Raw genomic sequence first — 23,129 nt, forward strand, 5'->3', positions numbered from 1 at the left:
CTCCCTCCCTCCCTCCCCAACTCCCTCCCTCCTCCAACTCCCTCCCACCCTCCACTCCCTCCCTCCCTCCAACTCCCTCCCTCCCTCCAACTCCCTCCCTCCCTCCAACTCCCTCCCTCCCTCCCTCCAACTCCCTCCCTCCCTCCAACTCCCTCCCTCCCTCCAACTCCCTCCAACTCCCTCCCTCCAACTCCCTCCCTCCAACTCCCTCCCTCCAACTCCCTCCCTCCAACTCCCTCCCTCCAACTCCCTCCCTCCAACTCCCTCCCTCCAACTCCCTCCCTCCAACTCCCTCCCTCCAACTCCCTCCCTCCAACTCCCTCCCTCCAACTCCCTCCCTCCCTCCAACTCCCTCCCTCCAACTCCCTCCCTCCCTCCAACTCCCTACCTCCCTCCCTCCAACTCCCTACCTCCCTCCCTCCAACTCCCTACCTCCCTCCCTCCAACTCCCCTCCCTCCCTCCAACTCCCCTCCCTCCCTCCAACTCCCCTCCCTCCCTCCAACTCCCCTCCCTCCCTCCAACTCCCCTCCCTCCCTCCAACTCCCCTCCCTCCCTCCAACTCCCTCCCTCCCTCCAACTCCCCTCCCTCCCTCCAACTACCCTCCCTCCCTCCAACTACCCTCCCTCCCTCCAACTCCCTCCCTCCCTCCAACTCCCTCCCTCCCTCCCTCCAACTCCCTCCCTCCCTCCACTCCCTCCCTCCCTCCCTCCAACTCCCTCCCTCCCTCCAACTCCCTCCCTCCCTCCAACTCCCTCCCTCCCTCCAACTCCCTCCCTCCCTCCAACTCCCTCCCTCCCTCCAACTCCCTCCCTCCCTCCAACTCCCTCCCTCCCTCCAACTCCCTCCCTCCTCCAACTCCCTCCCTCCCTCCAACTCCCTCCCTCTCTCCAACTCCCTCCCTCTCTCCAACTCCCTCCCTCTCTCCAACTCCCTCCCTCTCTCCAACTCCCTCCCTCTCTCCAACTCCTTCCCTCTCTCCAACTCCCTCCCTCACTCCAACTCCCTCCCTCTCTCCAACTCCCTCCCTCTCTCCAACTCCCTCCCTCTCTCCAACTCCCTCCCTCTCTCCAACTCCCTCCCTCTCTCCAACTCCCTCCCTCTCTCCAACTCCCTCCCTCTCTCCAACTCCCTCCCTCTCTCCAACTCCCTCCCTCTCTCCAACTCCCTCCCTCTCCCAACTCCCTCCCTCTCTCCAACTCCCTCCCTCTCTCCAACTCCCTCCCTCTCTCCAACTCCCTCCCTCTCTCCAACTCCCCTCCCTCTCTCCAACTCTCTCTCTCTCCCTCCAACTCTCTCTCTCTCTCTCCAGTTCTCTCTCTCTCTCCCTCCAACTCTCTCTCCCTCCAACTCTCTCTCTCTCTCTCCCTCCCTCCAACTCTCTCTCTCTCTCCAGCTCTCTCTCTCTCTCCCTCCAACTCTCTCTCCCTCCAATTCTCTCTCTCCCTCCAACTCTCTCTCTCCCTCCAACTCTCTCTCTCCCTCCAACTCTCTCCCTCCCTCTCTCTCTCTCTCCCTCCAACTCTCTCTCTCTCTCTCTCTCTCTCCCTCCAACTCTCTCTCTCTCCCTCCAACTCTCTCTCTCCCTCCCTCCAACTCTCTCTCTCTCCCTCCCTCCAACTCTCTCTCTCCCTCTCTCTCTCCCTCCAACTCTCTCTCTCTCTCTCTCGCTCTCTCTCCCTCCCTCCAACTCTCTCTCTCTCCCTCCAACTCTCTCTCTCTCTTTCCCTCCCACTCTCTCTCTCCCTCTCTGTGCGCTGACGCTACAAAAGAGCATCTTACCAGGCCCACATCCCTGCCCGAGCCCCATAACCTCATGCATTTACCTAACCTACAATTTAGCATGGTCAGTCCGGCTAACCTGCACTCTCTCTCTCCCATACACACCCCCCCAGCCATTCACTCTCTCGCCACGCTCTCTCACACGCACTCTCTTTCCTTCTCACATACCCACTAGCTCGCAATTGCTCACACACGCACACCAGCATCCAGCTCCTCCCCCCCCACCATCAACACCTCCTCTCCCCCGACCCTGGCCCGGTACTCACTCCTTTCCCCTTCCATCACGTTGACTCCTCCTCCCTCACCAGCAGTCTCACGCTCCCCGCTGTGCCATTTTTCAGGCCTCAGGATGACCAAATCCAATCAGAACCTGGTTCTCTCCCACATTTGCTGCTAATCAGTTGACTAATGATCCCAACAACAGTAAATCTGGGAGAGAAACGTCCTGTGGTCAGAGTAGTTCTTTGAATAACCTTCAAATTCACTTGCTGACATATTTTGAGCGTGGGGTCCATGGGCAGATCTAGGTCTGGCAGACAGGGTAATGGCCCACGAGCCACATTTTGGACAAGCCTGGTTTACAGGGTGGATTGCTGTTGTTGTATCTGGAAGCACAGTGCTGGCTGTCTCAGCAGGTTACATCGCAGCTGTGTTGTGCCTTCAAACTCTTCAGGTTCCTTTGGTGCAGTGCTGACAGTGTGGGAGAAACATAGGTTGGCACAGGTGCCTTTTAGCTTGGCCTTTTGCCACTACCAGTGACCTGAGCACAAAGACAAGCATTACATTAGTTGTACGTACACTTACTTCCTTTTTGGCACTGCTCGTGTAGGTGCCTGGACTTTGAGGTGGTAATAATGGTGAGACAATCTGATACCTGCTGCTAATTAATGGGTAAATTTGACCGGAGCGTCGAGCGTTCAAACAGGTGCAGTCAGATGTGAAAATCAAGAATTTGATGCCTGCTTTGTCCTGCTCCTCGACACGCTTCTCTACACTTGTGTCTTGTTTAGAGATTTAGAAAGAGGGTGCATACTCTCTAAACATGTCAGGGCTTCAGCATTCAGATGTAGATTTTAATGGTGTGATGATAAGCCTTCATTCTTATCAGGCTACTGATAATCAGAAATTCTCATTGCTTTCGATTTCAATCATTTGTTGGAGATTTAAGATTTTAAAAATTTCTTCCACTTCATTCGCTTACTATTTCCCCCTCTGTTTATTTCACATTCCATGCATGACTTCACGCTTCATTTGTTATGACAATAACTTGCATTTTCTCGTTTCAATTTTGCTCCTCAAACTGTGGATTCTGGAGTCTGGTTGAGGAGAGTCTCTATTATTTGTCTTGCTCACACAGACCAGCAGAGGGCACTGCACTGAAATGGCCCCCATTGTCATCAAAAAAGCCCAGGAATAGTCCTTGGGCAGCTGTAAGTCTAAAGAACAACAAGCGCCCTTGCTTCATCAATGATTGCAAAATTGGGCCATTGTGTTAGCCTTAACTCAGTGGTAGCGGGTTTGTCTCTGGGGCAGAAAGTTGTATGCTCAACCTCCCACTCCCCCTTTGATTTGATTTAATTTATTATTGTCACGTGTATTGGCATACAGTGATAAGTATTGCGCTATACAGACATAGAGTGCATAGGGAGAAGGAAAAGAGAGGGTGCAGAATATAATGTTACAGTCATAGCTAGCGTGTAGAGAAAGATCAACTTAATAATAAGGTAAGTCCACTCAAAAGTCTGATGGCAGTGGGTAAGAAGTTGTTCTTGAGTCGGTTGGGACATGATCTCAGACTTTCGTATCTTTTTCTCGACAGAAGAAGGTGGAAGGGAGCATGTCCAGGCTTCGTGGGGTTCTTAATTATGCTGGCTACTTTTCTGAGGCAACAGGAAGTGTAGATGGAGTCAATGGATGAGAGGCTGGATTGTGTGATGGACTGGGCTATGTTCACACTCCTTTGTAGTTTCTTGCAGTCTTGGGCAGAGCAGGAGCCATACCAAGCTGTGATACGTCCGGAAAGAATACCTTCTATGGTGCATCTGTAAACATTGGTGAGAGTCGTTGTGGACATGCTGAATTTCATTAGCCTTCTGAGAAAGTAGAGGGGTTGGTGGGCTTTCTTAACTGCAGCATCAGCATGGAGGCACCAAGACAGGTTGTTGGTGATCTGGATACCTAAAAACTTGAAGCTCGTGACCACTTCCACTTCATCCCCATTGATGTAGACGGGGCATGTCCTCCACTATGCTTCCTGAAGTCGATGACTATCTCCTTCATTTTACTGACATTGAGGGAGAGATTATTGTTGTCGCACCAATTCACCTGATTCTCTATCTCATTCCTGTACTCTGTCTCATCATTGTTTGAGATCTGGCCCAATATGGTGGTGTCGTCCATAAACTTGAAAATGGTGTTGGAGTGGAATTTGGCCATGCAGTTGTAAGTCATGAGGGGTATAGTCCTGAGATTTGAAGGTATAATTTTAGTACTGAGGCATTGCCTGTGATGCCTTCTTTCAGATATTAAAGAGAGACTTCAGTCTTCATCTCAGCTAGATGCAAGAAGAAATTCCACAGCACTATTCAAAAGAAAAAATACCGCTGGGAGTTCTTCTGGTGTTCTGACAAAGATTTTTTCCTCAATCAACATCATTTTAAAATATCCGGATCATCTGGCCATTGATCTCATTGATGTGTGTGGCAGATCCTGTGGATAAATTAGATGCCATATTCCCCAGTGTTACAAATGTGACCACAATTTGAAAAATACTTCATTGGTTTTTGGACAGCCTGAGATCATGACAGGTGCTAAATAAACATGAGTCTTTCTCTGGGGGTGTGGGGAAGGGGTGGTGCGCGGCAGTGCTGGAGACGTTTTTGACCGTTCTGGTTGGGAGAATACATCTACGATTGTTGGCCTAAGGGAAAACTTGACTTATTCTGCATATCAGGCTAAAAGTTCATATTCTGACCAGAGAAATGCATGATTGGTTATGTACCAAATGAATTCTGTCAAAATGCTCCGAAACTCTTGTGGATATTCATGTGGAAATTGATGACTGCAATGTATAACCGTTCTCTCTCTTATTTATTAGCATTTTGAGGCAATTTATCTCTGGAAACATGAGATTCCTGACTAGCCTTGACTTTTCAGCATTTCCTATTGTTGTTACTTTGAATGGTGTGAAATGAATAACTGATCAAGCTCTTTAGAAAAAGGCTTCTCAGGGAAAGAATTGACCTCTTTTCTCCCAAGTCCTTCTGACTAGGACCTCAGCACTCGCCAGTTCTGTCCTTTAGCTGACCTACGTACTGAATTTACCTTGACTTCGAGGTAGACAGGAGACCTGAGCCGACGATTCCTAACGAGTGAAATCACACCCTTTATTTTTCTGATGTCGTGAGTCATAGATGGGGCAGAGGAAGGTTTCTCCAAGACATACCATGTAACCTGGGTCATGATTTATCAAGTTGCTGCCCATTTCTGTTCAGGTCCCACTGTAGTTCTGACTGACACGTGCACCTCTAACCCGGAGGAAATTTGCAGTTAAACTGTTAATGCCCCAAATGAAATACACCGATTTGGACAAGGCAGGCTAAAATACGTCCCAATGTGATAGTTATTGGGGTTTCAATTATTCTAAATAACGTTACATTCGAAAGAACCTGCCAACCAGAAATATATTTTTTAAAAAGCACACCAAATGTTTGCATGTGAAAATTGTTGGTTACCTGCCTTAAAACAAAGTAATTGAGACAGAATTGAAGTAACTACATTAGAAGAATGGTTTGGCGTGATTGTTTAGTTGGGAGGGAAAACTGAGGGGACGTAACCAACATAAGATGATAGCATCGTCCATTTTCCAGTCTTGTACGTAAATATACGTAGCAATCGATAAATAGGAAGCTATCTTTCGTGGTAAGTTACACTTTTCCTGTGCTGCATGCTAAACTATGTGGAACTAAACAGTCATATTCTTAATTTTCAGAAAAAAATTACCTTAAATATGTTTTTGGATACAATGATGGCTGATCCTCCTCCACAGTGCCTGGTCTGGTTACCACTTATGCACAGACTTGCCAATGTGGAAAATGGTAAGTCTGAACAATTTCTGTTCAATAGCAGCATTAAAAAATTTAGAAACTACTTGTAATGAAAATTAGTTGCCGCCTTACCTCAACTTAATCAGTGCTGACCAATGTGTGTGAGAGACTATATCATAAAATACACTGTATTGTCAGAACATCAATAGACAAAAATATAGGCTGTCTGCACATGAAAGGGATCTTAATGACCGTAACACAATGAAAAGCATTTTATGACAGTCTCCGCACCCAAGGGTGATTTTTTTTTTTTGTCTTTTTCAATTTTCTTAATGCATTTCTTCAGCTCTTGGATCTCAGTCTTGAACATGTTTACATTGTTATAAGCTGTGGAAATAACTGCTGGGCATTATTGGGAAAAATATCAATTGTCCAACCTCAAAGCTTTGTTGGACGTTAAAATTTCTAGTGTACAGATAATTAGTTGTGGCTCAAAGATATTGTAGTGACCAGAATGAATGTGACTTCTCTCTGACTGCCCTGCTACATTTAACTTACCATGAGAAATGCAGCCCCAGGAATTTCCCTGCCGGTTTCCTGAACTGCTGCTGATCCAGGTATTAATAGAAGAGGGGCAGAGAGTTATGTGATGGGGCAGATGTGGGAAGCCTGCTAATGGCCATCATAAAGGGGGAGGGCCTATTTGTGGTCATCCTCCCTCTCTTCAGCCCCAGATCTTAATCAAGACGGGCCGTGTCTTGTCCAAAAACAAATGGAATACTTTTTTGTAGAAGATAGGCTGCAGCCCTCCAATGTCTGGTAATCCCAACACCTAAATGCATCTTGTCTCGAAGAAGCAGCAGGCTCCATCTCCGTTGTGGAGGTTTCTGCCCTGCACCTTCCATCATCCTTGATCCAGGAAAATGGGTCAGGTGGTGGATGGAATTCTTTACCTGACTCATCTCAAGTGTGAATTCATTCTGGAAAGAAATCCATAAGAACACAAGTGTAGAAGGCACTCAGTAGAGTGCATGCCACCGCCACGCTGTGTTAACTCAACCCTTTCTGGTTGATACTCTTAACTACAAAGCTGAATAAATATATTTTTATTAAGAACTTTCATCTCACTGAGGAATCTTTGCCAATCTACATCAGACAACCTGCTCTGAAAACTCTGCTCACATTTGGACAGCTGTGACAAATCGCATCACTGCAGCTGAGGCAATCATAACATTCTAAACCAATCACCAGGATTCTAAACAAATCAACCCATAGCATTGTTTGAAAAAGCCAATTAGTCCTTTCACTCGATGTTAATGGATCTTTTAAAAAAATTCAAGGATTTGGATTTAGATCTGCATCTTCACCAAAAACGAATCAGTTCTCCCGAGGATGTTATCCTGTGTGTGTACCAAGTTTAACTAAAATCTGTTCATTAGGTTTTGAGATGTATTGTTTACAGACAAGCAGACTAACGGGGGAAACATTATACAGAGGTAAAAATAACATCCAGTTATAAACACAAGGCACTGTGAAGCTATAAATGTTCATGAAGGAAAAAGTAATTGAAAAGAATTACCACCCAACATGTTCCCAAAGCAATTGTAAATCTCTAAATGAAAATGATTTCTTCAAATATTTTGCATGAGTGGTGACAACATTGTTCTTTAAATTTGCAACATGTACACACTGTCCCCTTTTTTAGACGAGCTTCTAGCCTGCCATCAAATTGTTTATCTTACAGCCTCATGGGTTTTTCTCCAAATCAAATATGAATTAAATCTGAAAAAAAGTTATTTATTATGGCAGCAATAACTTATATCCATCCAGCATCTTTAACACGGGAAAAAATTCTAAAGCACTTCATAATCTAAAAATAGACTTGGAATCAAAGAAGGAAAGTCAGGCGGGATGGCCGAAAGCTTGGTCAAAAAGTGGTTCTGGAGGGCAATTTTGAAGGAGGAGAGGGCGGCGAAGAAGCAAAGGAGGTTGGGAAGGAAATTCCAAAACATGAAGCCCAGGTGACCGAGAATATGTTTGCCACTGGTAGGGCAAAGCGAGGCAAGTTAATGTGACATTATGAAATCCTCCCTCTCCAAGAAGGAAAAGGATGAGATATTATCAAAAAAGTTTTAAATGGAAGCAAAAGGAAAAATTCTGGACTGCTGAGAATGTGACAGACAGACTTACAAAGGGGAGAGATAGAGTCAACATTTCGAGTCTGGATGACCCCTCATCAGGGCTGGCCAAAGGGTCTGACGAAGGGTCAGCCCTGACAAAGGGTCACCCAGACTGGAAACGCTGGCTCTATCCTTTCTCCACAGATGCTGTCAGAGTTTCTTCAACATTTTCTGTTTTTGTTTCAGCGTCCAGCATCTACAGTATTTTGCATTTAGACTTGGGGAGGGTGGGGGGGTGGGTGGAGTGGGGGTGGCATTACATCCCAACCCCCTTCATTGGCAGAGGCAATAAGAAATAGAAGTAGGAGGATTATGATCTTACTGAATGACAAAATACGTTGAACGGTGTAATCCAGCTCTTATTTCTCATGTTCACATCACTTAAGTTTGTGCAGTCAATATTTATTAACTGATCCTTCAATGGAACTGGGTTGTGTAATCATCACATTTCCCGGCATTTGTTAGCTTTTAAAGTTGTGAGGAAATCCTTTTCCATCTTTAAATATGGTGAGTCTCGGCATCTTCCTCGATGGGAAGATTTGGTAAGCTTTCTTAATGCTTAGTTACCCGTTGCCAATCTTTTCAACCTTGTTTATCCTTAGCTTGGAGACTTAGTGGTTAAATATTTTTTTTAGAAAGGTTGTGAAATGGTTACATTCTGGAGATTTGAGAAAAATATGGTCTGCCTTAATCTCATTCCAAAATGTAACTACTGTTGTCGTGCAAATTAAGGGGTGACACAGTGGTTAGCACTGCTGCCTCATAGCGCCAGGGACCCGAGTTCAATTCTGGCCTCGGGTCACTGTCTGTGTGGAGTTTGCATGTTCTCCCCAAGTCTGCGTGGGTTTCCTTCGGGTGCTCCGGTTTCCTCCCACACTCCAAAGATGTGTGGATTAGGCTGATTGCCCATGCTAAATTGACTCTAGTGTCAGGGGGATTAACAGGGTAAATATGTGGGGTTAGGGAGATAGGGGCTGGATGGGGTTGTGGTCGGTGCAGATTCGATGGACTGAATGGCCTTGGAAGAAGAAGAAGAATCTTAGAAGAAACCCTACAGCACAGAAAGAGGCCATTCGGCCCATCGAGTCTGCACCGACCACAATCCCACCCAGGCCCTACTCCTATATCCCTAGATATTTACCCACTAATCCCTCTAACCTACACATCCCAGGACACTAAGGGCAATTTTTTAGCATGGCCAATCAACCTAACCCGCACATCTTTGGACTGTGGGAGGAAACCGGAGCACCCGGAGGAAACCCACGCAGACACGAGGAGAATGTGCAAACTCCACACAGACAGTGAACCAAGCCGGGAATCGAACCCAGGTCCCTGGAGCTGTGAAGCAGCAGTGCTAACCACTGTGCTACCGTGCCGCCCCTTCTGCACTGTAGGGATTCTATGATTCTCTGAAAATCTGGCCATGCACACAGGCTTTCAGTTAAACACTGATCACGATATTGTGCTTTATTTTAGTATCAGTCCTGGATACAATTGAACAAAGTTGTCATGCAATGCTAATCCAAGCAATGTGTCTTCAAATACACTGTAAAATACCAGCAGTTATGGTTTTAAGTTTAGGCCGTAACAGTGAGCACAGTGCGAATCACTGCTGTATGAAAAGTCTCTAATACAGTGAAGTAAACGGGGGAAAGAAATGCTGAAGTGCACCAAATGCTCTCAGTTGATGACCTGTACTTTGCTATTTAGTGTTCCACCCGGTGGAGTGCTCGTACTGCCGCAGTGAGAGCATGATGGGTTTCCGGTACCGGTGCCAGCAGTGCCACAACTACCAACTTTGTCAGACTTGCTTTTGGCGGGGTTATGCCAGTGGCTCCCATAGCAACCAGCATCAAATGAAGGAGCACTCCTCTTGGGTGAGTGAAAGAATGCACGTCATTTGTTAAAGTATATTTTATGATGTAAGTAATTACTTGCATCTCTCAATAACCAAATTATTCTTTGCAGGAAAGAAGCATGCTTTTGAGTCCACATTGTTATTCTCTCTGCCTCTATTTACATTTTCTTACTATACTTAAACGTTGTGGTGGCAGTTTTCTAAATCAATTTACTGTACCGCTGGATTGTTTCTGCGCACATCATGCTGATTACTGTTGAATTGAAAAGGTACACCCTTCTGTGTTCACTTCATAATTCATACTTAAGCCGCATTTAATTATGAGCCATCTGTTCAACAGTTATGTAGGAAGTTCAGATCTGACTGAATCTACATTGTCTCTTGGCTTCCATTTTCTTATCAGTTGCAAATGTGGGAATTCTGATTACTCGTAACACTCCTGCAAGTGCACTAACCGTCATCCTGTCTAATTCAGCTGATGTGAAAAATAGCAACACTCTCAGATCCAACCCTTGGGGAAACCCCTGAAAAATCCCATATATATCATGGTCCTTTGTTTGCTATTTTAAAATATTTTTTCTATCATCCATGGCCCGTAATCTCAGCTATTAATCATCAACGTGCAGCTTGTCAAATGATTTCTGGAGGTCCAAGCAAGATTGGCTGCATTACCCTGTAAGTAGTCTCTCCAGCAGGAATTATGCCTGGTCCCGAATTATTGAATCCATGCTGATTACTGCTTTTTCACAAGAGGATGCAGGGAGAAGTAAAGGCAAATGACATGGCACGTTTGGAGCTGAGATGAGCAAGCAAGGAAAGTTAAGCTTGGAGTATAACAGTACCCTAATTATAGCAAATTTTAATTGCAAATTGGTAGAACTCAGTTGGAATGTGTTCTCACTTATGTTTGAAAATTCATTTGGATCAGCATCTGTTTTTATTTTGATGGGCAAAGGATAATACAACGTAATTTTAAAGCTTTTATCAGCTTTTTTTTAATTCTCGGTCAATTTCAGGAATTATTTAAATGTTTCTATAGGTACCCATGAGGAAGATCATTTTCAATGCATTTTAAATTGTTTAAGGCTACTAATATTGATGCAATCTAACAGTTAATGCAGATTTACTTGGCCCTAAATGAGAAGATGCACATTATTGCATAGTATGTCAAATGTCAGTTCAAAGACGTCATTCTTGTGCAGAATATATTTTGAGTGCAAACCAAGTAAAATTCACGACACTAAATCGGCTTGTTTTGTTCTGAAATGTACCAATTACGGTAAATGCTTAGTAGTATCTCAGAGCTGAGGATATAATCATGTTAATTTGGAAAAGTTGATTCAACTATGGGAAATGCCTTTATTTCCTACAGTTCAATGTTCAGCTTTAAAAAGGCTGGTGTATCAAAAGCAGCATGCTCCCATTGCACCAAATCATCTTGCACCATTTGTTGCATTTGAATTTAAGCTTGAGCAAACCGCTGTTGTTGAGCATCTATAGGCGTGATGCATCATGACCTTTGTTATGGCCCAGATATTTCTCATAATGATCCAGGTTCAAGTTGAGTATTATCATCAGAGTTTGTGAAGAATTGCATATTTGTTGTTTCTGTACCCAGGGTTGAAGTTTGTCTAAAAACTAAAAGCTGAGGCTTTATAAGGCTTTGGTCAGACCACATTTGGAGTATTGTGAGCAATTTTGGGCCCAGAATTGAAGGAAGGATGTGCCAACTCTGCAGAGGGTCCTGAGGAGGTTCACAAGAATGATCCCAGGAAAGAAAAGCTTGATGCATGAGGAATGTTTGAGGACTCTGGGTCTGCACTCAATGAAGTTTGGAAAGATGATGGGGATCTCGCTGAATCTCAGCTGAGTACTGAAAGGCCTGGATAGAGTGGACGTGGGAAAGATGTTTCCATTCGTAGGTGAGACTAGGATCTGAGGGCACAACCTCCGAATAGAGGGATGACATTTTAGAACTGAGAGGAGGAGAAATTTCTTCAACCAGAGGGTGGCGAATCTGTGGAATTCATTCCCACAGAAGGCTATGGAGGCCAGGCTATTGAGTGTATTTAAGACAGAGATAGATAGGTTCTTGATTGGCAAGGGGATCAAAGGATACAGGGGAAAGGCGGGGGAATGGGGTTGAGAAACTTGTCAGCCATGATTGAATGACAGAGCAGACTCGATGGGCTGAATGGCCTAATTCTGCTCCTATATCTTATCTAAAAAGAAAAATGATGCAAACTGCTTCATTCATGTTTTCTGCTGTTAATGTTCAGAAGCTCCTTCTCTAGTTGCGAGGCTAAATCCTAACTGATAAACTGTTTCGGATCTGCAGTTTAGATTTTCCAGTAAATTCAGATTTTACCATTGGGTTATTGCTACATGTGTGCACAAGTCAGCTTCGGGAGATTAACAATTAAATCGCTCCCTGAAAATGCATCTCTCAGTCCTGACTTTAAAACACTTTTTTTTCTAGGAAGGACTAGGAATAATCCTGAGTGTGCTAAGAATTACACCAACAACCAGTTTAAGATCATCAGACTTGCAATGTAGCTCAATTATACCTGCTGGAAGCTACATATACTCATAGGCCAGGGACCTGTCCTCACAGATGAAAGGAACGTGCCCCAACATTGCAACTTTTTAACTTAAAAAAAAGCATGGGAGATAATAGTTCCCTGGTGCATCCTCCATTGACCAATCTATCAGTGCCATTTTCACATGCAGTTTTCTCACTCCACTCTCGTGCTGTTTACAATCTCCTCTTGCACTCTGCTCTAGAGGCTGCTGACTGTCTGTCTTGGTGTCCTCCTCTCACACTCTCCAACATACAAGTTATATGCCAACACATTACAATTGCCAATGTACAAGTTGACAATTATCAATGTATTGGTCCGAGCTACTATTCTTTTTGCAAATAACCACTATGATTCTTTTGAATTATTGCGAATTATTCTGAATGAGTTACTGATAGTAATGGAATAATTTACTTCAATTAATGTTTCAACTTCTCTGTGAGTTTTGTTGTATTTTTATTATAAAAAGCCAAGTCAGAAATATACAAATGTAAATATTGTACTTTATTCATTAAAATTAATCCAAAAGACAATTTCAGTAGCGAATGATAAGGGTCCAATTTTGATGTTTTTCTTTCAGACCAATATATAAGATCATATGTTGTTTCTGTGCGTAATTTCAGGAAATCGGCTCCAGATGTGCAGAGATAAACAAAGAGCAGCACATTTTTCTAAGAGCTGAACCTGGTACATAATTACTCATGGCTGTGCTACATTACTGAACTTATTGCACACATCTCTGGTAACTCATCATGGTTCAGGATCTTTACTCGCTATCTCTATGCTATCAAGAAATTACAGGTTGAATTCAGAACCTAAGTCAGTCCTAATTGGGAGCTTTTGTCATCCAATGGGGGAAAGAGTGAGGAGTATAGGTTTGAGATAGAAGTCTGTCAGAGCTTCAAGTAGACCTCCTAACATTTGAGAAGAGATGATGAATGAGGAGAGGTGTAACATAATAGCTTCATTAAGCATTCTGTTGCAATAACCCTTCGCTGATGGCGTTACATGTTCCCTTCAACGAATCTAACTTTGGTTCATGCCAATCACTGATATGTTGTGAGCATCTTCCTTCATTATGCATCCATTATGTGCTGAGCTTTTGGGCGGTAGTAAAGAAGAACATTTATGGAGCATCATTTATGCCCTCAGGATTGACCCAGTGCTTCACGGACAATTGATTGTTTTCGAAAGGTTGTCACCTATTTTGTCGGCCTTCACGGCAGCCAGATAGCCGCGAGGTAAATGACCAGTTAATCTGTTTTATGAGTTATCGATTCAGGGATAAATGTTGGCTTATACTTTGGGGCGGGACATATCTGTACTACTTTGAGTAGTGTCATGGAATCTTTCATGTCCACCTGAACAGGAAGATGAGATTCCGTTTTAATGTTTCATCCACAAATCGGCACGTGCAGCAAAACAGCACTTTTGTTAGCGCTGCAGTGAAGTACCAACCGAGATTATGTGCTCATGTCTAGGAATGAGGATCAGGAACAGAAACCCATAAGCTTTCGACCTAAAAGGGAGAGCCTTCCCACTTAGCCAAGCTGACACACATCAGTTGAAGTTTCTGAAATTTATTAATTTTGTGAGTAATTTTTAGAAATTTTGCTGCTTGCAGGATCCTGTCGAACATTGAAAAGAAAATAAGCTTTATGTTTTAGCAGCAGCAGGCGATGCTCCACCAACAAGTCTGAATGCACAAACCATTATATCTGGTCACATAGGGGCAGCACGGTGACAGTGGTTAGCATTACTGCCTCACGGCGGCAGGGATCCAGCTTTGATTCCCGGCTTAGGTCACTGTCTATGTGGAGTCTGCATGTTCTCCCCGTGTCTGCGTGGGTTTCCCCCGGGTGCTCCAGTTTCCTCCCACTGTCCAAAGATGTGCACTTTAGATGGATTGGCCGTGCCAAATGCTCCCTCAATGTGCCCGTCAAGCGCCGGAATGTGGTGACTCGGGGATTTTCACAGTAACTTCATTGCAGTGTTAATGTAAGCCTTACTTGTGACTAATAAATAAACTTTAGCTTAAACTAAACAATCCGAGTTAAATAGTAAATAATGGCGACTGAATGAATGCATTTGGAACATAAGAATGAATAATATGAATTTGATGAAATACATCATGGCATTGACTTTGAATTTCAGAATTCATTCTGCTTTTCACCACTAGGTGATGCTGAAGAAACAGGAAAATATGGTAGGAAAAGGTGGAAAAATATGAATTGGAAATAATGTTTAGATTTCTCTAATGTCAACATTTGAAGCACCTTCTACTTTTCTTTGTCTATGAATATGAGCAGAAAAATCTTGCTCCATTTTTTTGGAGGTTAAATCTATTCCAAACTTCTTATAATTATATAGATATTATTGCCTGAAAGCAGCTGTTTAGATGTTCTTAGCCGGGGAGGTAGTGGTGTAGTGGTATTATTACTGGGCTAGTAATCCAGAGACTCAGGGTAATCCTCTGGAGATCCAGGTTTGTTTCCCACCACAGCAGATGGTGAAATTTCAATTCAATAAAAATCTAGAATCAAAAGTCGACTGATGGCCATGAAACCATTGTCGATTGTTGCAAAAACCCATCTGGTTCACTAATGTCCTTTGGGGAAGGAAATCTACCTTCCTTAACTGATCTTGCGTATGTGTGACTTCAGACTACAACAATGTGATTGGTGCTTAAATGCCCTCTGAGATGGCCTTGTGAGCTACTCAGATCAAAGACAATTAGGGATGTGCAACAAAGGCAGGCCTAGCCAGCGATGCCCACATCCCACGAATGAATAGTCAGAGTCATAGAGGTTTACAGCATGGAAACAGGCCCTTCGGCCCAACTTGTCCATGCCACCCTTTTTTAAAAACTCTAAGCTAATCCCAATTGCCCGCATTTGGCCCATATCCCTCTATACCCATCTTATCCATGTAACTAAATGCTTTTTAAAAGACAAAATTGTACCCGCCTCTATTACTACCTCTGGCAACTTGTTCCAGACACTCACCACCCTCTGTGTGACAAAATTGCCCCTCTGGACACTTTTGTATCTCTCCCCTCTCACCTTAAACCTATGCCCTCTAGTTTTAGACTCCCCTACCTTTGGGAAAAGATATTGACTATCTACCTTGTCTATGCCCCTCATTATTTTATAGACCTCTCTAAAGTCACCCCTCAACTTCCTACGCTCCAGAGAAAAAAGTCCCAGTCTATCCAGCCTCTCCTTATAACTCAATCCATCAAGTCCCGGTATCATCCTAGTAAATCTTTTCTGCACTCTTTCTAGTTTAATAATATCCTTTCTATAATAGGGTGACCAGAATTGCACACAGTATTCCAAGTGTGGCCTTAGCAATGTCTTGTACAACTTCAACAAGACATTCCAACCCCTGTATTCAATGTTCTGACCGATGAAGCTAAGCATGCTGAATGCCTTCTTCACCACTCTGTCCACCTGTGACTCCACTTTCAAGGAGCTATGAACATGTACCCCTCGATCTCTTTGTTCTGTAACTCTCCCCAATGCCCTATCATTAACTGAGTAAGTCCTGCCCTGGTTCAATCTACCAAAATGCATCACCTCGCATTTGTCTAAATTAAATTCCATCTGCCATTCGTCAGCCCACTGGCCCAATTGATCAATAGGAAAAAAAAGTTCAATCAGTTTGTATTCGAGTTTACCCTTAACAAGATTGATATTTCTAATCGCATGTTCCCATACCTCATCATTTCCTCCAATCCCCTCTCTGAGCATTTACAAGGCTTTTGTTACAATCACTGTTTCTGGTAGTGAGGTTTTTAAAATGTATTTGTTTACAGGATGTGGGTGTCACTGGTTCAGCCACCTTGATTGCCCATCCTTAAATGTCCTTAAGAGGATAATGGCGAGCAGCCTTTTTGAACTGCTGCAGACCCTGAGGTGTCGGTCCACCCATGCTGCTGTTAGGGAGGGAGTTTCAGGATTTTGACCTAGACCTGGTGACAGTGAAGGAATGGCGATATATTCCCGAGTCAGGATGATGTGTGGCTTGGCGGTGAACTTGCAGATGGTGATATTCCCAGGTATCTTTTGTCCTTCTAAGTGCTGGAGGTTGCATGTTTGGAATGTGCTGTCAAAGGAATGTTGATGAGCTGCTGCAGGGCATGTTGTAGATGGTACACATGACTGCATAGAGTGTGGGTCCATAGAATCCCTACAGTGCAGAAGCAGGCCATTTGGCCCATCAAGCCTGCGCCAACAACAATCCCACCCAGGCCCTAGCCCCATGACCCCATGTATTTACCCTGCTAGTCCCCCTGACAGTAAGGGGCAATTTAGCATAACCAATCCACCTAATCTGCACATCTTTGGACTGTGGGAGGAAACCAGAGCACCTGGAGGAAACCCACGCAGACACGGGGAGAACGTGCAAACTGCACACAGTCACCCAAGGCTGGAATTGAACCCGGGTCTCTGGTGTTCTGAGGCAGTAGTGCTAATCACTGTGCCACCGTGCTGCCAGGGTTGAGGGAGTGAATGTTGAAGGAGGTGGATGGGGTGCCAACAAGCAGAGTGTTTTGTCCTGGATGGTGTCAAGTTTCTCAAGAGTGTTGTTGGAGCTGCATTCGTCGAGGCAAGTGGAGAGTATTCATTGCACTCCTGATTTGTGCTTCATAAATGATGGACAGGCTTTGGAAATCAGGAGGCCAGTTACTTGTTGAGGAATTCTTGGTGTCTGACCTGCTCTTAGAGACACTCTATTAATTGGCTGTTCCACTTCAGTTTCTGGACAATGATAACGCCAAGGCTGTTGATAGTGTAGGAGATATTTAGATTCTCTATTGTTGGAGATGTTCATTGTCTGGCATTAGTATGGTGTGAATTCCAGTTGCCACTGGGCAGTCCAAACCTGAATGTTGTCCAGATCTTGCTGTGTAGGGACACAGACTGATTCAATATCCGAGGAGTTGTGAATGGCGCTGAGCGTTGTGCGGGCATTAACGCACATTTCGCTTCTGACTATATGATGCAGGGAACATAATTGATGAAGCAGCTGAAAATGATTGGACCTAGAAAACTATAGTGAGGAACTCTTGCAGAGACATCAAGGGCAGTCACTGTCGAGTTCAGCTCATTTGTCCATAGTTGGACCAAGGCAATCCAAAGCAGAGTAATGCTGAAAGGAGAGATTGAAATCCTGGAAGTGGATCTGTGGTGAAGGCACCTGAAAGAAGGCGTTGTTTGGGCAAAGATTCTAAGGTGTGTATTTTTGTAAGTGGATTTTGAAGCCAGTGAGACCAGTTATTTCACTGTGTGATAATCATCTGGGGGGACCTGATGAGAAATCCACAGAAGTCGTATTGGGTGTTGTGTGCCACTTGGTTTCTAGAGTGTGGTGTGATCACAGTTGACCTGCTGGTTTACAGGTTCTGTGTACTTGCTGAGAACAATATAGTAGAAGATACATTCTGCCACTTGTGTTAGCCGAAAAGATTTGTGTACATTTGTGAAGATTTAGGTGGGGTGAAGGAATGTTGTGTTATAGTCTGTCTTCTCATGTTTAATAAATGTTTTATTCTTTTCTAAAAAGCTAATTGGCAGTCCTGTGACTCTGTTCATCCAGGTTTCTAAAAACCAGAAAAAGTTACAGTCTACTGAGTGAGGGTACCATTCTGGGACCTTCCTGTCCAGTAGTAACATTAGCTGGGATCATAAGAGTTATCCCCTTGGGTAACTGCTACATTATACCACTGTGTCAGCACCTCTACTGGGTCAGTCCTGATGGTGATGGCTGGGCCATTGTCTGTGAGGTATGATTTGGTGATTCTAACTATGCCAGGCTTTTGCCCAATACTCTGTGGGACAGTTCTCCCAATTTTGGAGGACTTTGCAATCTCACACTCCAGTTTCTGCTGTTTTCTGTCCTAAATTGATTGTATTACTTTTTAAATTTATGTCCCCATTACTCTCCACCTCTTAACCACTGGAAATAGTTTCCTCATATTGACTCTGCCCCTTCACTTTCCAATTTTAAATACAGCTATCAAGTCGTCCTGTTACCTTCAGTGTTCTAATATAAACAGCCTCAGTTTTTCAAGTCTGTCCTTCCATTTATATGTTTTCCTGTCAGGTGATTTCTCCCTGAATTTGCACCTAACTGTTCATATTGCTTTAGCATCTTATTGTCTGGAGTATAAATTGCACTCAGGATTCCAACAGCAGTCTCACTCAGGTTTTATATATTCACCATTACATCTTGCCTTTCTATATTCCACACCTCTCGACACAGAGCTCAGTTGTCCATTTGCTGTACTATGATCTCATTTACTTCAGGTGATGCATTTAATGCCTTATGAATCTGATTTCCCAAATCCCTCTGCAATTTCAAACCGTCCAGCTTTCCCCCATTAGAAGTATAATTAATACTTCAGTAGTTAACAACAATATTTTTTGCCTGTGGGAAGCAAGGAGAGTGGGATTAGACTGCACGGCTCATCTGGAGAGAAAAACTGGTGCAGAGTTTGTGGGCTGGGTGGCGTGTTTCTGTGCGATAACATTTTATGTTGATGAGATTGCAGTTGCAATTCATCCTGTTAAATCAAACATTAAATGGTAGCAAAGGCCAATGTTGTGAAATAACCAGTGCGAGTAGCAGCATTATGATAAACTGGGAGGTTCTTAAAAGAAGAGGGGCAGGCAAAAGGAAAGATAAGGTCATTCCTAAAGTTAAGGGAAAGGAAAATAAATAGGGAACCGAGAGAAACATGGATGTAAGGTTGCTGAGAATATGTTAACATTGCTGCCATTTAATGTTGTGATGTCAGTTTGTGTTCATACAGAACTTATTTGCAGTTAGCCAACAAGAAAAGGTGTTCATCCCTCTAATCCTGAATGCATTTAAACCTGGGTGCACTGCACCTCCCATTCCTTGGATGAAAGGCTTAGAGTGCACTCCATCTGGTAGTATAATATTGACTAATATACCACAATAAAACTGCTCCGCCATTTATTATGATCATAGCTGATCATTCAACTCAATAGCCTGATGCCAGCTTCCCCCCCCCATAATCCCTTGTACTCCTTAGCTGCAGAGAAGCATAAATGTGTCTTTTTCTGATTTGCAGGATGTGATGAGTGGGATGCCACCGGGATCAGTGCTGGAACCTCAACTTTTTGCAATTTATGTAAATAACTTGGATGAAGGGACTTGAGGTGTGGTTGTGAAATTTGCTTACGAGACTAAAAATAAATAGGAAAGTCAACTGTGAAGCAGACATAAGGGGGCGAAAAAGGGACATAGGTTAAGTGAGTGGGCAAAGATCTGGTGAATAGAGTACAAGATGGACAAGTGTGAAATGGTCTATTTTGGCAGGAAATATTTGAAAGAAGCATATTAGAGAGATTGTAGAGCTCTGAAATTCAGAGGGATCTGGCTGACCTAGTGTATGAATCATGAAAGGCTAGTATGCAGGCACAGCAAGTAATTAGGAAAGCTAATCGAATGTTGTCATTTATTGTGAGGGGACATTGATTGAAAAAGTTGCGAGGTTATGCTTCAGTTTTCTAAGGCATTGGTGAGGCCACATCTGGAGTACTGGGTACAGCATTGATCTCTTTATTTAAGGAATGATGTAAATGTGTTAAAAGCAGTTCAAAGAAAGTTTACTAGATTAATACCAGGAACAGCAGTTAGCTTATGAGGAAAGGTTAGAGAGGTAAGGCTTGTGTGCACTGGAGGTCCGAGAAAGAGGCGACTTGATTGAAACCTTTAAGATCCTGAGGGATCTTGATATGATTGTTGCAGAGAGAATGTTTCCTCTTGTGGGAGAATCTCGTCCCAGGGACCACTGTTTAAAAATAAAGGGTCACCCATTTAGGCCAGTGAGGAGAATTTCTTTCTCTGAGGGTCATGAGTCTTTGGAACACTCTTCCTCAAAAGGCAGTGGAAGCAGTGTCTTTGAATATTCTTAAGGCAGAGCTAGATACATTCTTGATCAATGAGGGGGGGTGAAAGGTTATAGGGGGTAGGCAGGAATGTGGAGTCGAGGTTACAATCAGATCAGCCGCAATCTGAGAAATAGCGGAGCAAACTCAGAGCCAAATGGCCGACCCCTGCCCCTAATGTATGCATGTTCAGTATGATCCTTGAACGTAAACCATAAGATAGAGTGAGTTGTCTGTCTTATGTTCGAGTATTTTGTTCAGTACCACCTCTTTGATTAAATTCCAGTCATTGTTACACACTAATCTGTGCACATTCTGCAATCTGAGTCAATTTCTGAGGCAAACAATCCTGTACGTTAATTGTGTGGCCATCTGAAAGTCTTTGTGCAGGTTGTACACAAGTGGGAGTTATTACTGCATAATGTACAATGTACAATCACATGAAAACATTTCAAGTGCTGAGCACTTAAACAAATCATCAGCTTACTTCAAGAAAATTAGAGGGTACAGAAGGGGCGAAGCATTTGCCTGATTCCTTCACACTCTTCTACAAGATTGCCTTTTTTATTCTATTTTTTTTTTCCAGCAATTTCTAGTTCCTTACTAAAGATAAGAGTAGGATAGTTTTTGATTGCATTCGCTGACAGTGATATTCAGGATAATAACATTAGCTTATGTGTTGAGATGAGTTTCTCCTTGTTGGCCATAGTTCCAATCAATAGAAAGGTTGAGAGAAAGTTACACCTCATAGGAAGATGGGAGAAGGAGCAGGTTATTCAGCCCTTCGAGCTGCTCTGCCACTCAGTATGATCATGGCTAATTTTTCCAGCACTCTTCTCATATCCTTTGCGTCATCGACATTTAGAAATCTGTCAATCTCTAGTTATGATGGAACTTCCACAGCCCTCTGGGGTAGAAAATTCCAAAGGTTCATAACTTTTTGAGTAAAACAAAATCTCCTCATCTCAATCCTAAGTGGCTTCCCCTTTATTTTGAAACTGTGTCCCCTGGTTCGGGACTTCCCAACCAGTAGAAACAGTTTACCTGCATCTACTCTGCCTATTTTATCCATTTCAATGAGATCATCTCTCATTCTTTGAAACTCTAGAGAATACAGGCCTCTTTTACCCAATCTTTCTTCATAGGACAGTCCTGCTATCCTGGGAACAAGTCTGATGAACCTTGGTCCCTCTGTCGCAATAATATCATTTCTCAGCTGAGGGGACCAAAACTGAACACAGTGCTCCAGGTGAGGCCTAACTAAGATTCTAAAGATTTGGAGCCAGGACTTCATTATTCTTGTACTCAAACCCTCTTGCCTTAAAGGCCAACATGCCATTAGCCTTCTTGAATGCCTGCTGCACCTGCATGTTAGCCTTCAGTGACGTATTCATGAGGACACCTATGTCCTTTTGTACATCTACACTTTCTAATCTCTTATCATTTTAGAAATACTCTGTGCATCTGTTCCTCTACCAAAATGGATAATCTTACATTTTTCCGCACTAGATTCCATTTACCGTGTTCTTGCCACTCACCTAGTCTGTCTAAATTCTATTGATACCACTTCGCGTCTCCCTCACAACACATTTTCCCAACTAGCTTTGTGTCAGCTGCAATCTTGGAAATATTACATTTGTTTTCCCGCATCCAAATCATTGATTGATTATCATATATTGTGAACAGCTGGGGCCCAATTACTGATTCTTGCGATTGCCCACTAGTCTCAGTCTGCCAAAACTACAATCATAGAATCCTACAGTGCAGAAGGAGGCCATTCAGCCCATTAAATCTGCACTGACCACAATCCCACCCAGGCCCTATCCCCACAACCCCATGCACTTACCCTAACTAGTCCCTCTGACACTAAGGGGCAACTTAGCATGGCCAATCCACCTAACCTGCACATCTTTGGAGTGTGGGAGGAAACCAGAGCACCTGGAGGAAACCCATGCAGACACGGGGAGAACGTGCAAACCCCACACAGACAGTCACTCAAGTCGGGAATCGAACCCGGGCCCCTGGCGCTCTGAGGTAGCAGTGCTATCCACTGTGTCACCGTGCCGCCCTGTTTACTCTACTCTATTTTCTGTCTGTTCGTCAGCCGGTAATTCATGCCATCTATTACCTCATATCCTATGTGCTTTATTTTTGTAACCTCCTTTGGGAGACTTTATCAAAAGCCACCTGAAAATCCAAGCATACTATCAATTCTGTGCGTAATGTACTCAGAAAACTCCAGCAGGTTTATCTCCTTTTTTTGAAGCTCTGACAGTTTCTCTCTCCTGTTGTCATGGTGAGTTAAGTGACATTCAATGCTTTGTAGTATTATGAAGTTGCCATTATGAGCCAGAGGAAATTCAGTGATCACTGGGAGTAATATCATTGTTTGCTACGATCAGCAGGAAAGCTGCATTATTCTCTGCATCATCAAGCTATTTTGTTCATCTCCGCTCTATTCCCATTTTGCGGCAGATATTATGAAAATCTGTGTGCTTGCATTTATAATGTGGAGATGCCGGCATTGGACTGGGGTGGGCACAGTAAGAAGTCTCACAACACCAGGTTAAAGTCTGACAGGTTTATTTGGTAAATGATGAAGAGGCAGCGCTCTGAAAGCTCGTGCTACCAAATAAACCTGTTGGACTTTAACCTTGCATTTATATCTCATGCGTGGCTTCAGTTTTTCCATGATGTTAACATCAGCTTGTGTAAGATGGTAATGTACTTTTCTCTCAAAACTTGGTGATGTTGAGGTGGATG

At 43.6% G+C, this 23,129-nt stretch overlaps 1 protein-coding gene across 4 annotated transcripts in view; it reads left to right on the top strand.

The window, feature by feature from the left end:
• Window positions 1–5,775: 5,775 nt before the first annotated feature.
• The window catches only part of dtnba (dystrobrevin, beta a), a 279,394-nt gene continuing 262,040 nt past the window's right edge, over window positions 5,776–23,129 (top strand). For all 4 annotated transcript variants that reach the window (XM_078213018.1, XM_078213019.1, XM_078213016.1 and 1 more), the window contains exons 1-2: window positions 5,776–5,878; window positions 9,718–9,884. In XM_078213018.1, coding sequence (XP_078069144.1) covers window positions 5,791–5,878; window positions 9,718–9,884 — 255 coding nt within the window. In that variant the 5' untranslated portion in view covers window positions 5,776–5,790. The remainder of the gene's footprint in view (window positions 5,879–9,717; window positions 9,885–23,129) is intronic.

This window comes from Mustelus asterias, chromosome 5 (genome assembly GCF_964213995.1).
Source record: "Mustelus asterias chromosome 5, sMusAst1.hap1.1, whole genome shotgun sequence".
NCBI lineage: Eukaryota > Metazoa > Chordata > Chondrichthyes > Carcharhiniformes > Triakidae > Mustelus > Mustelus asterias.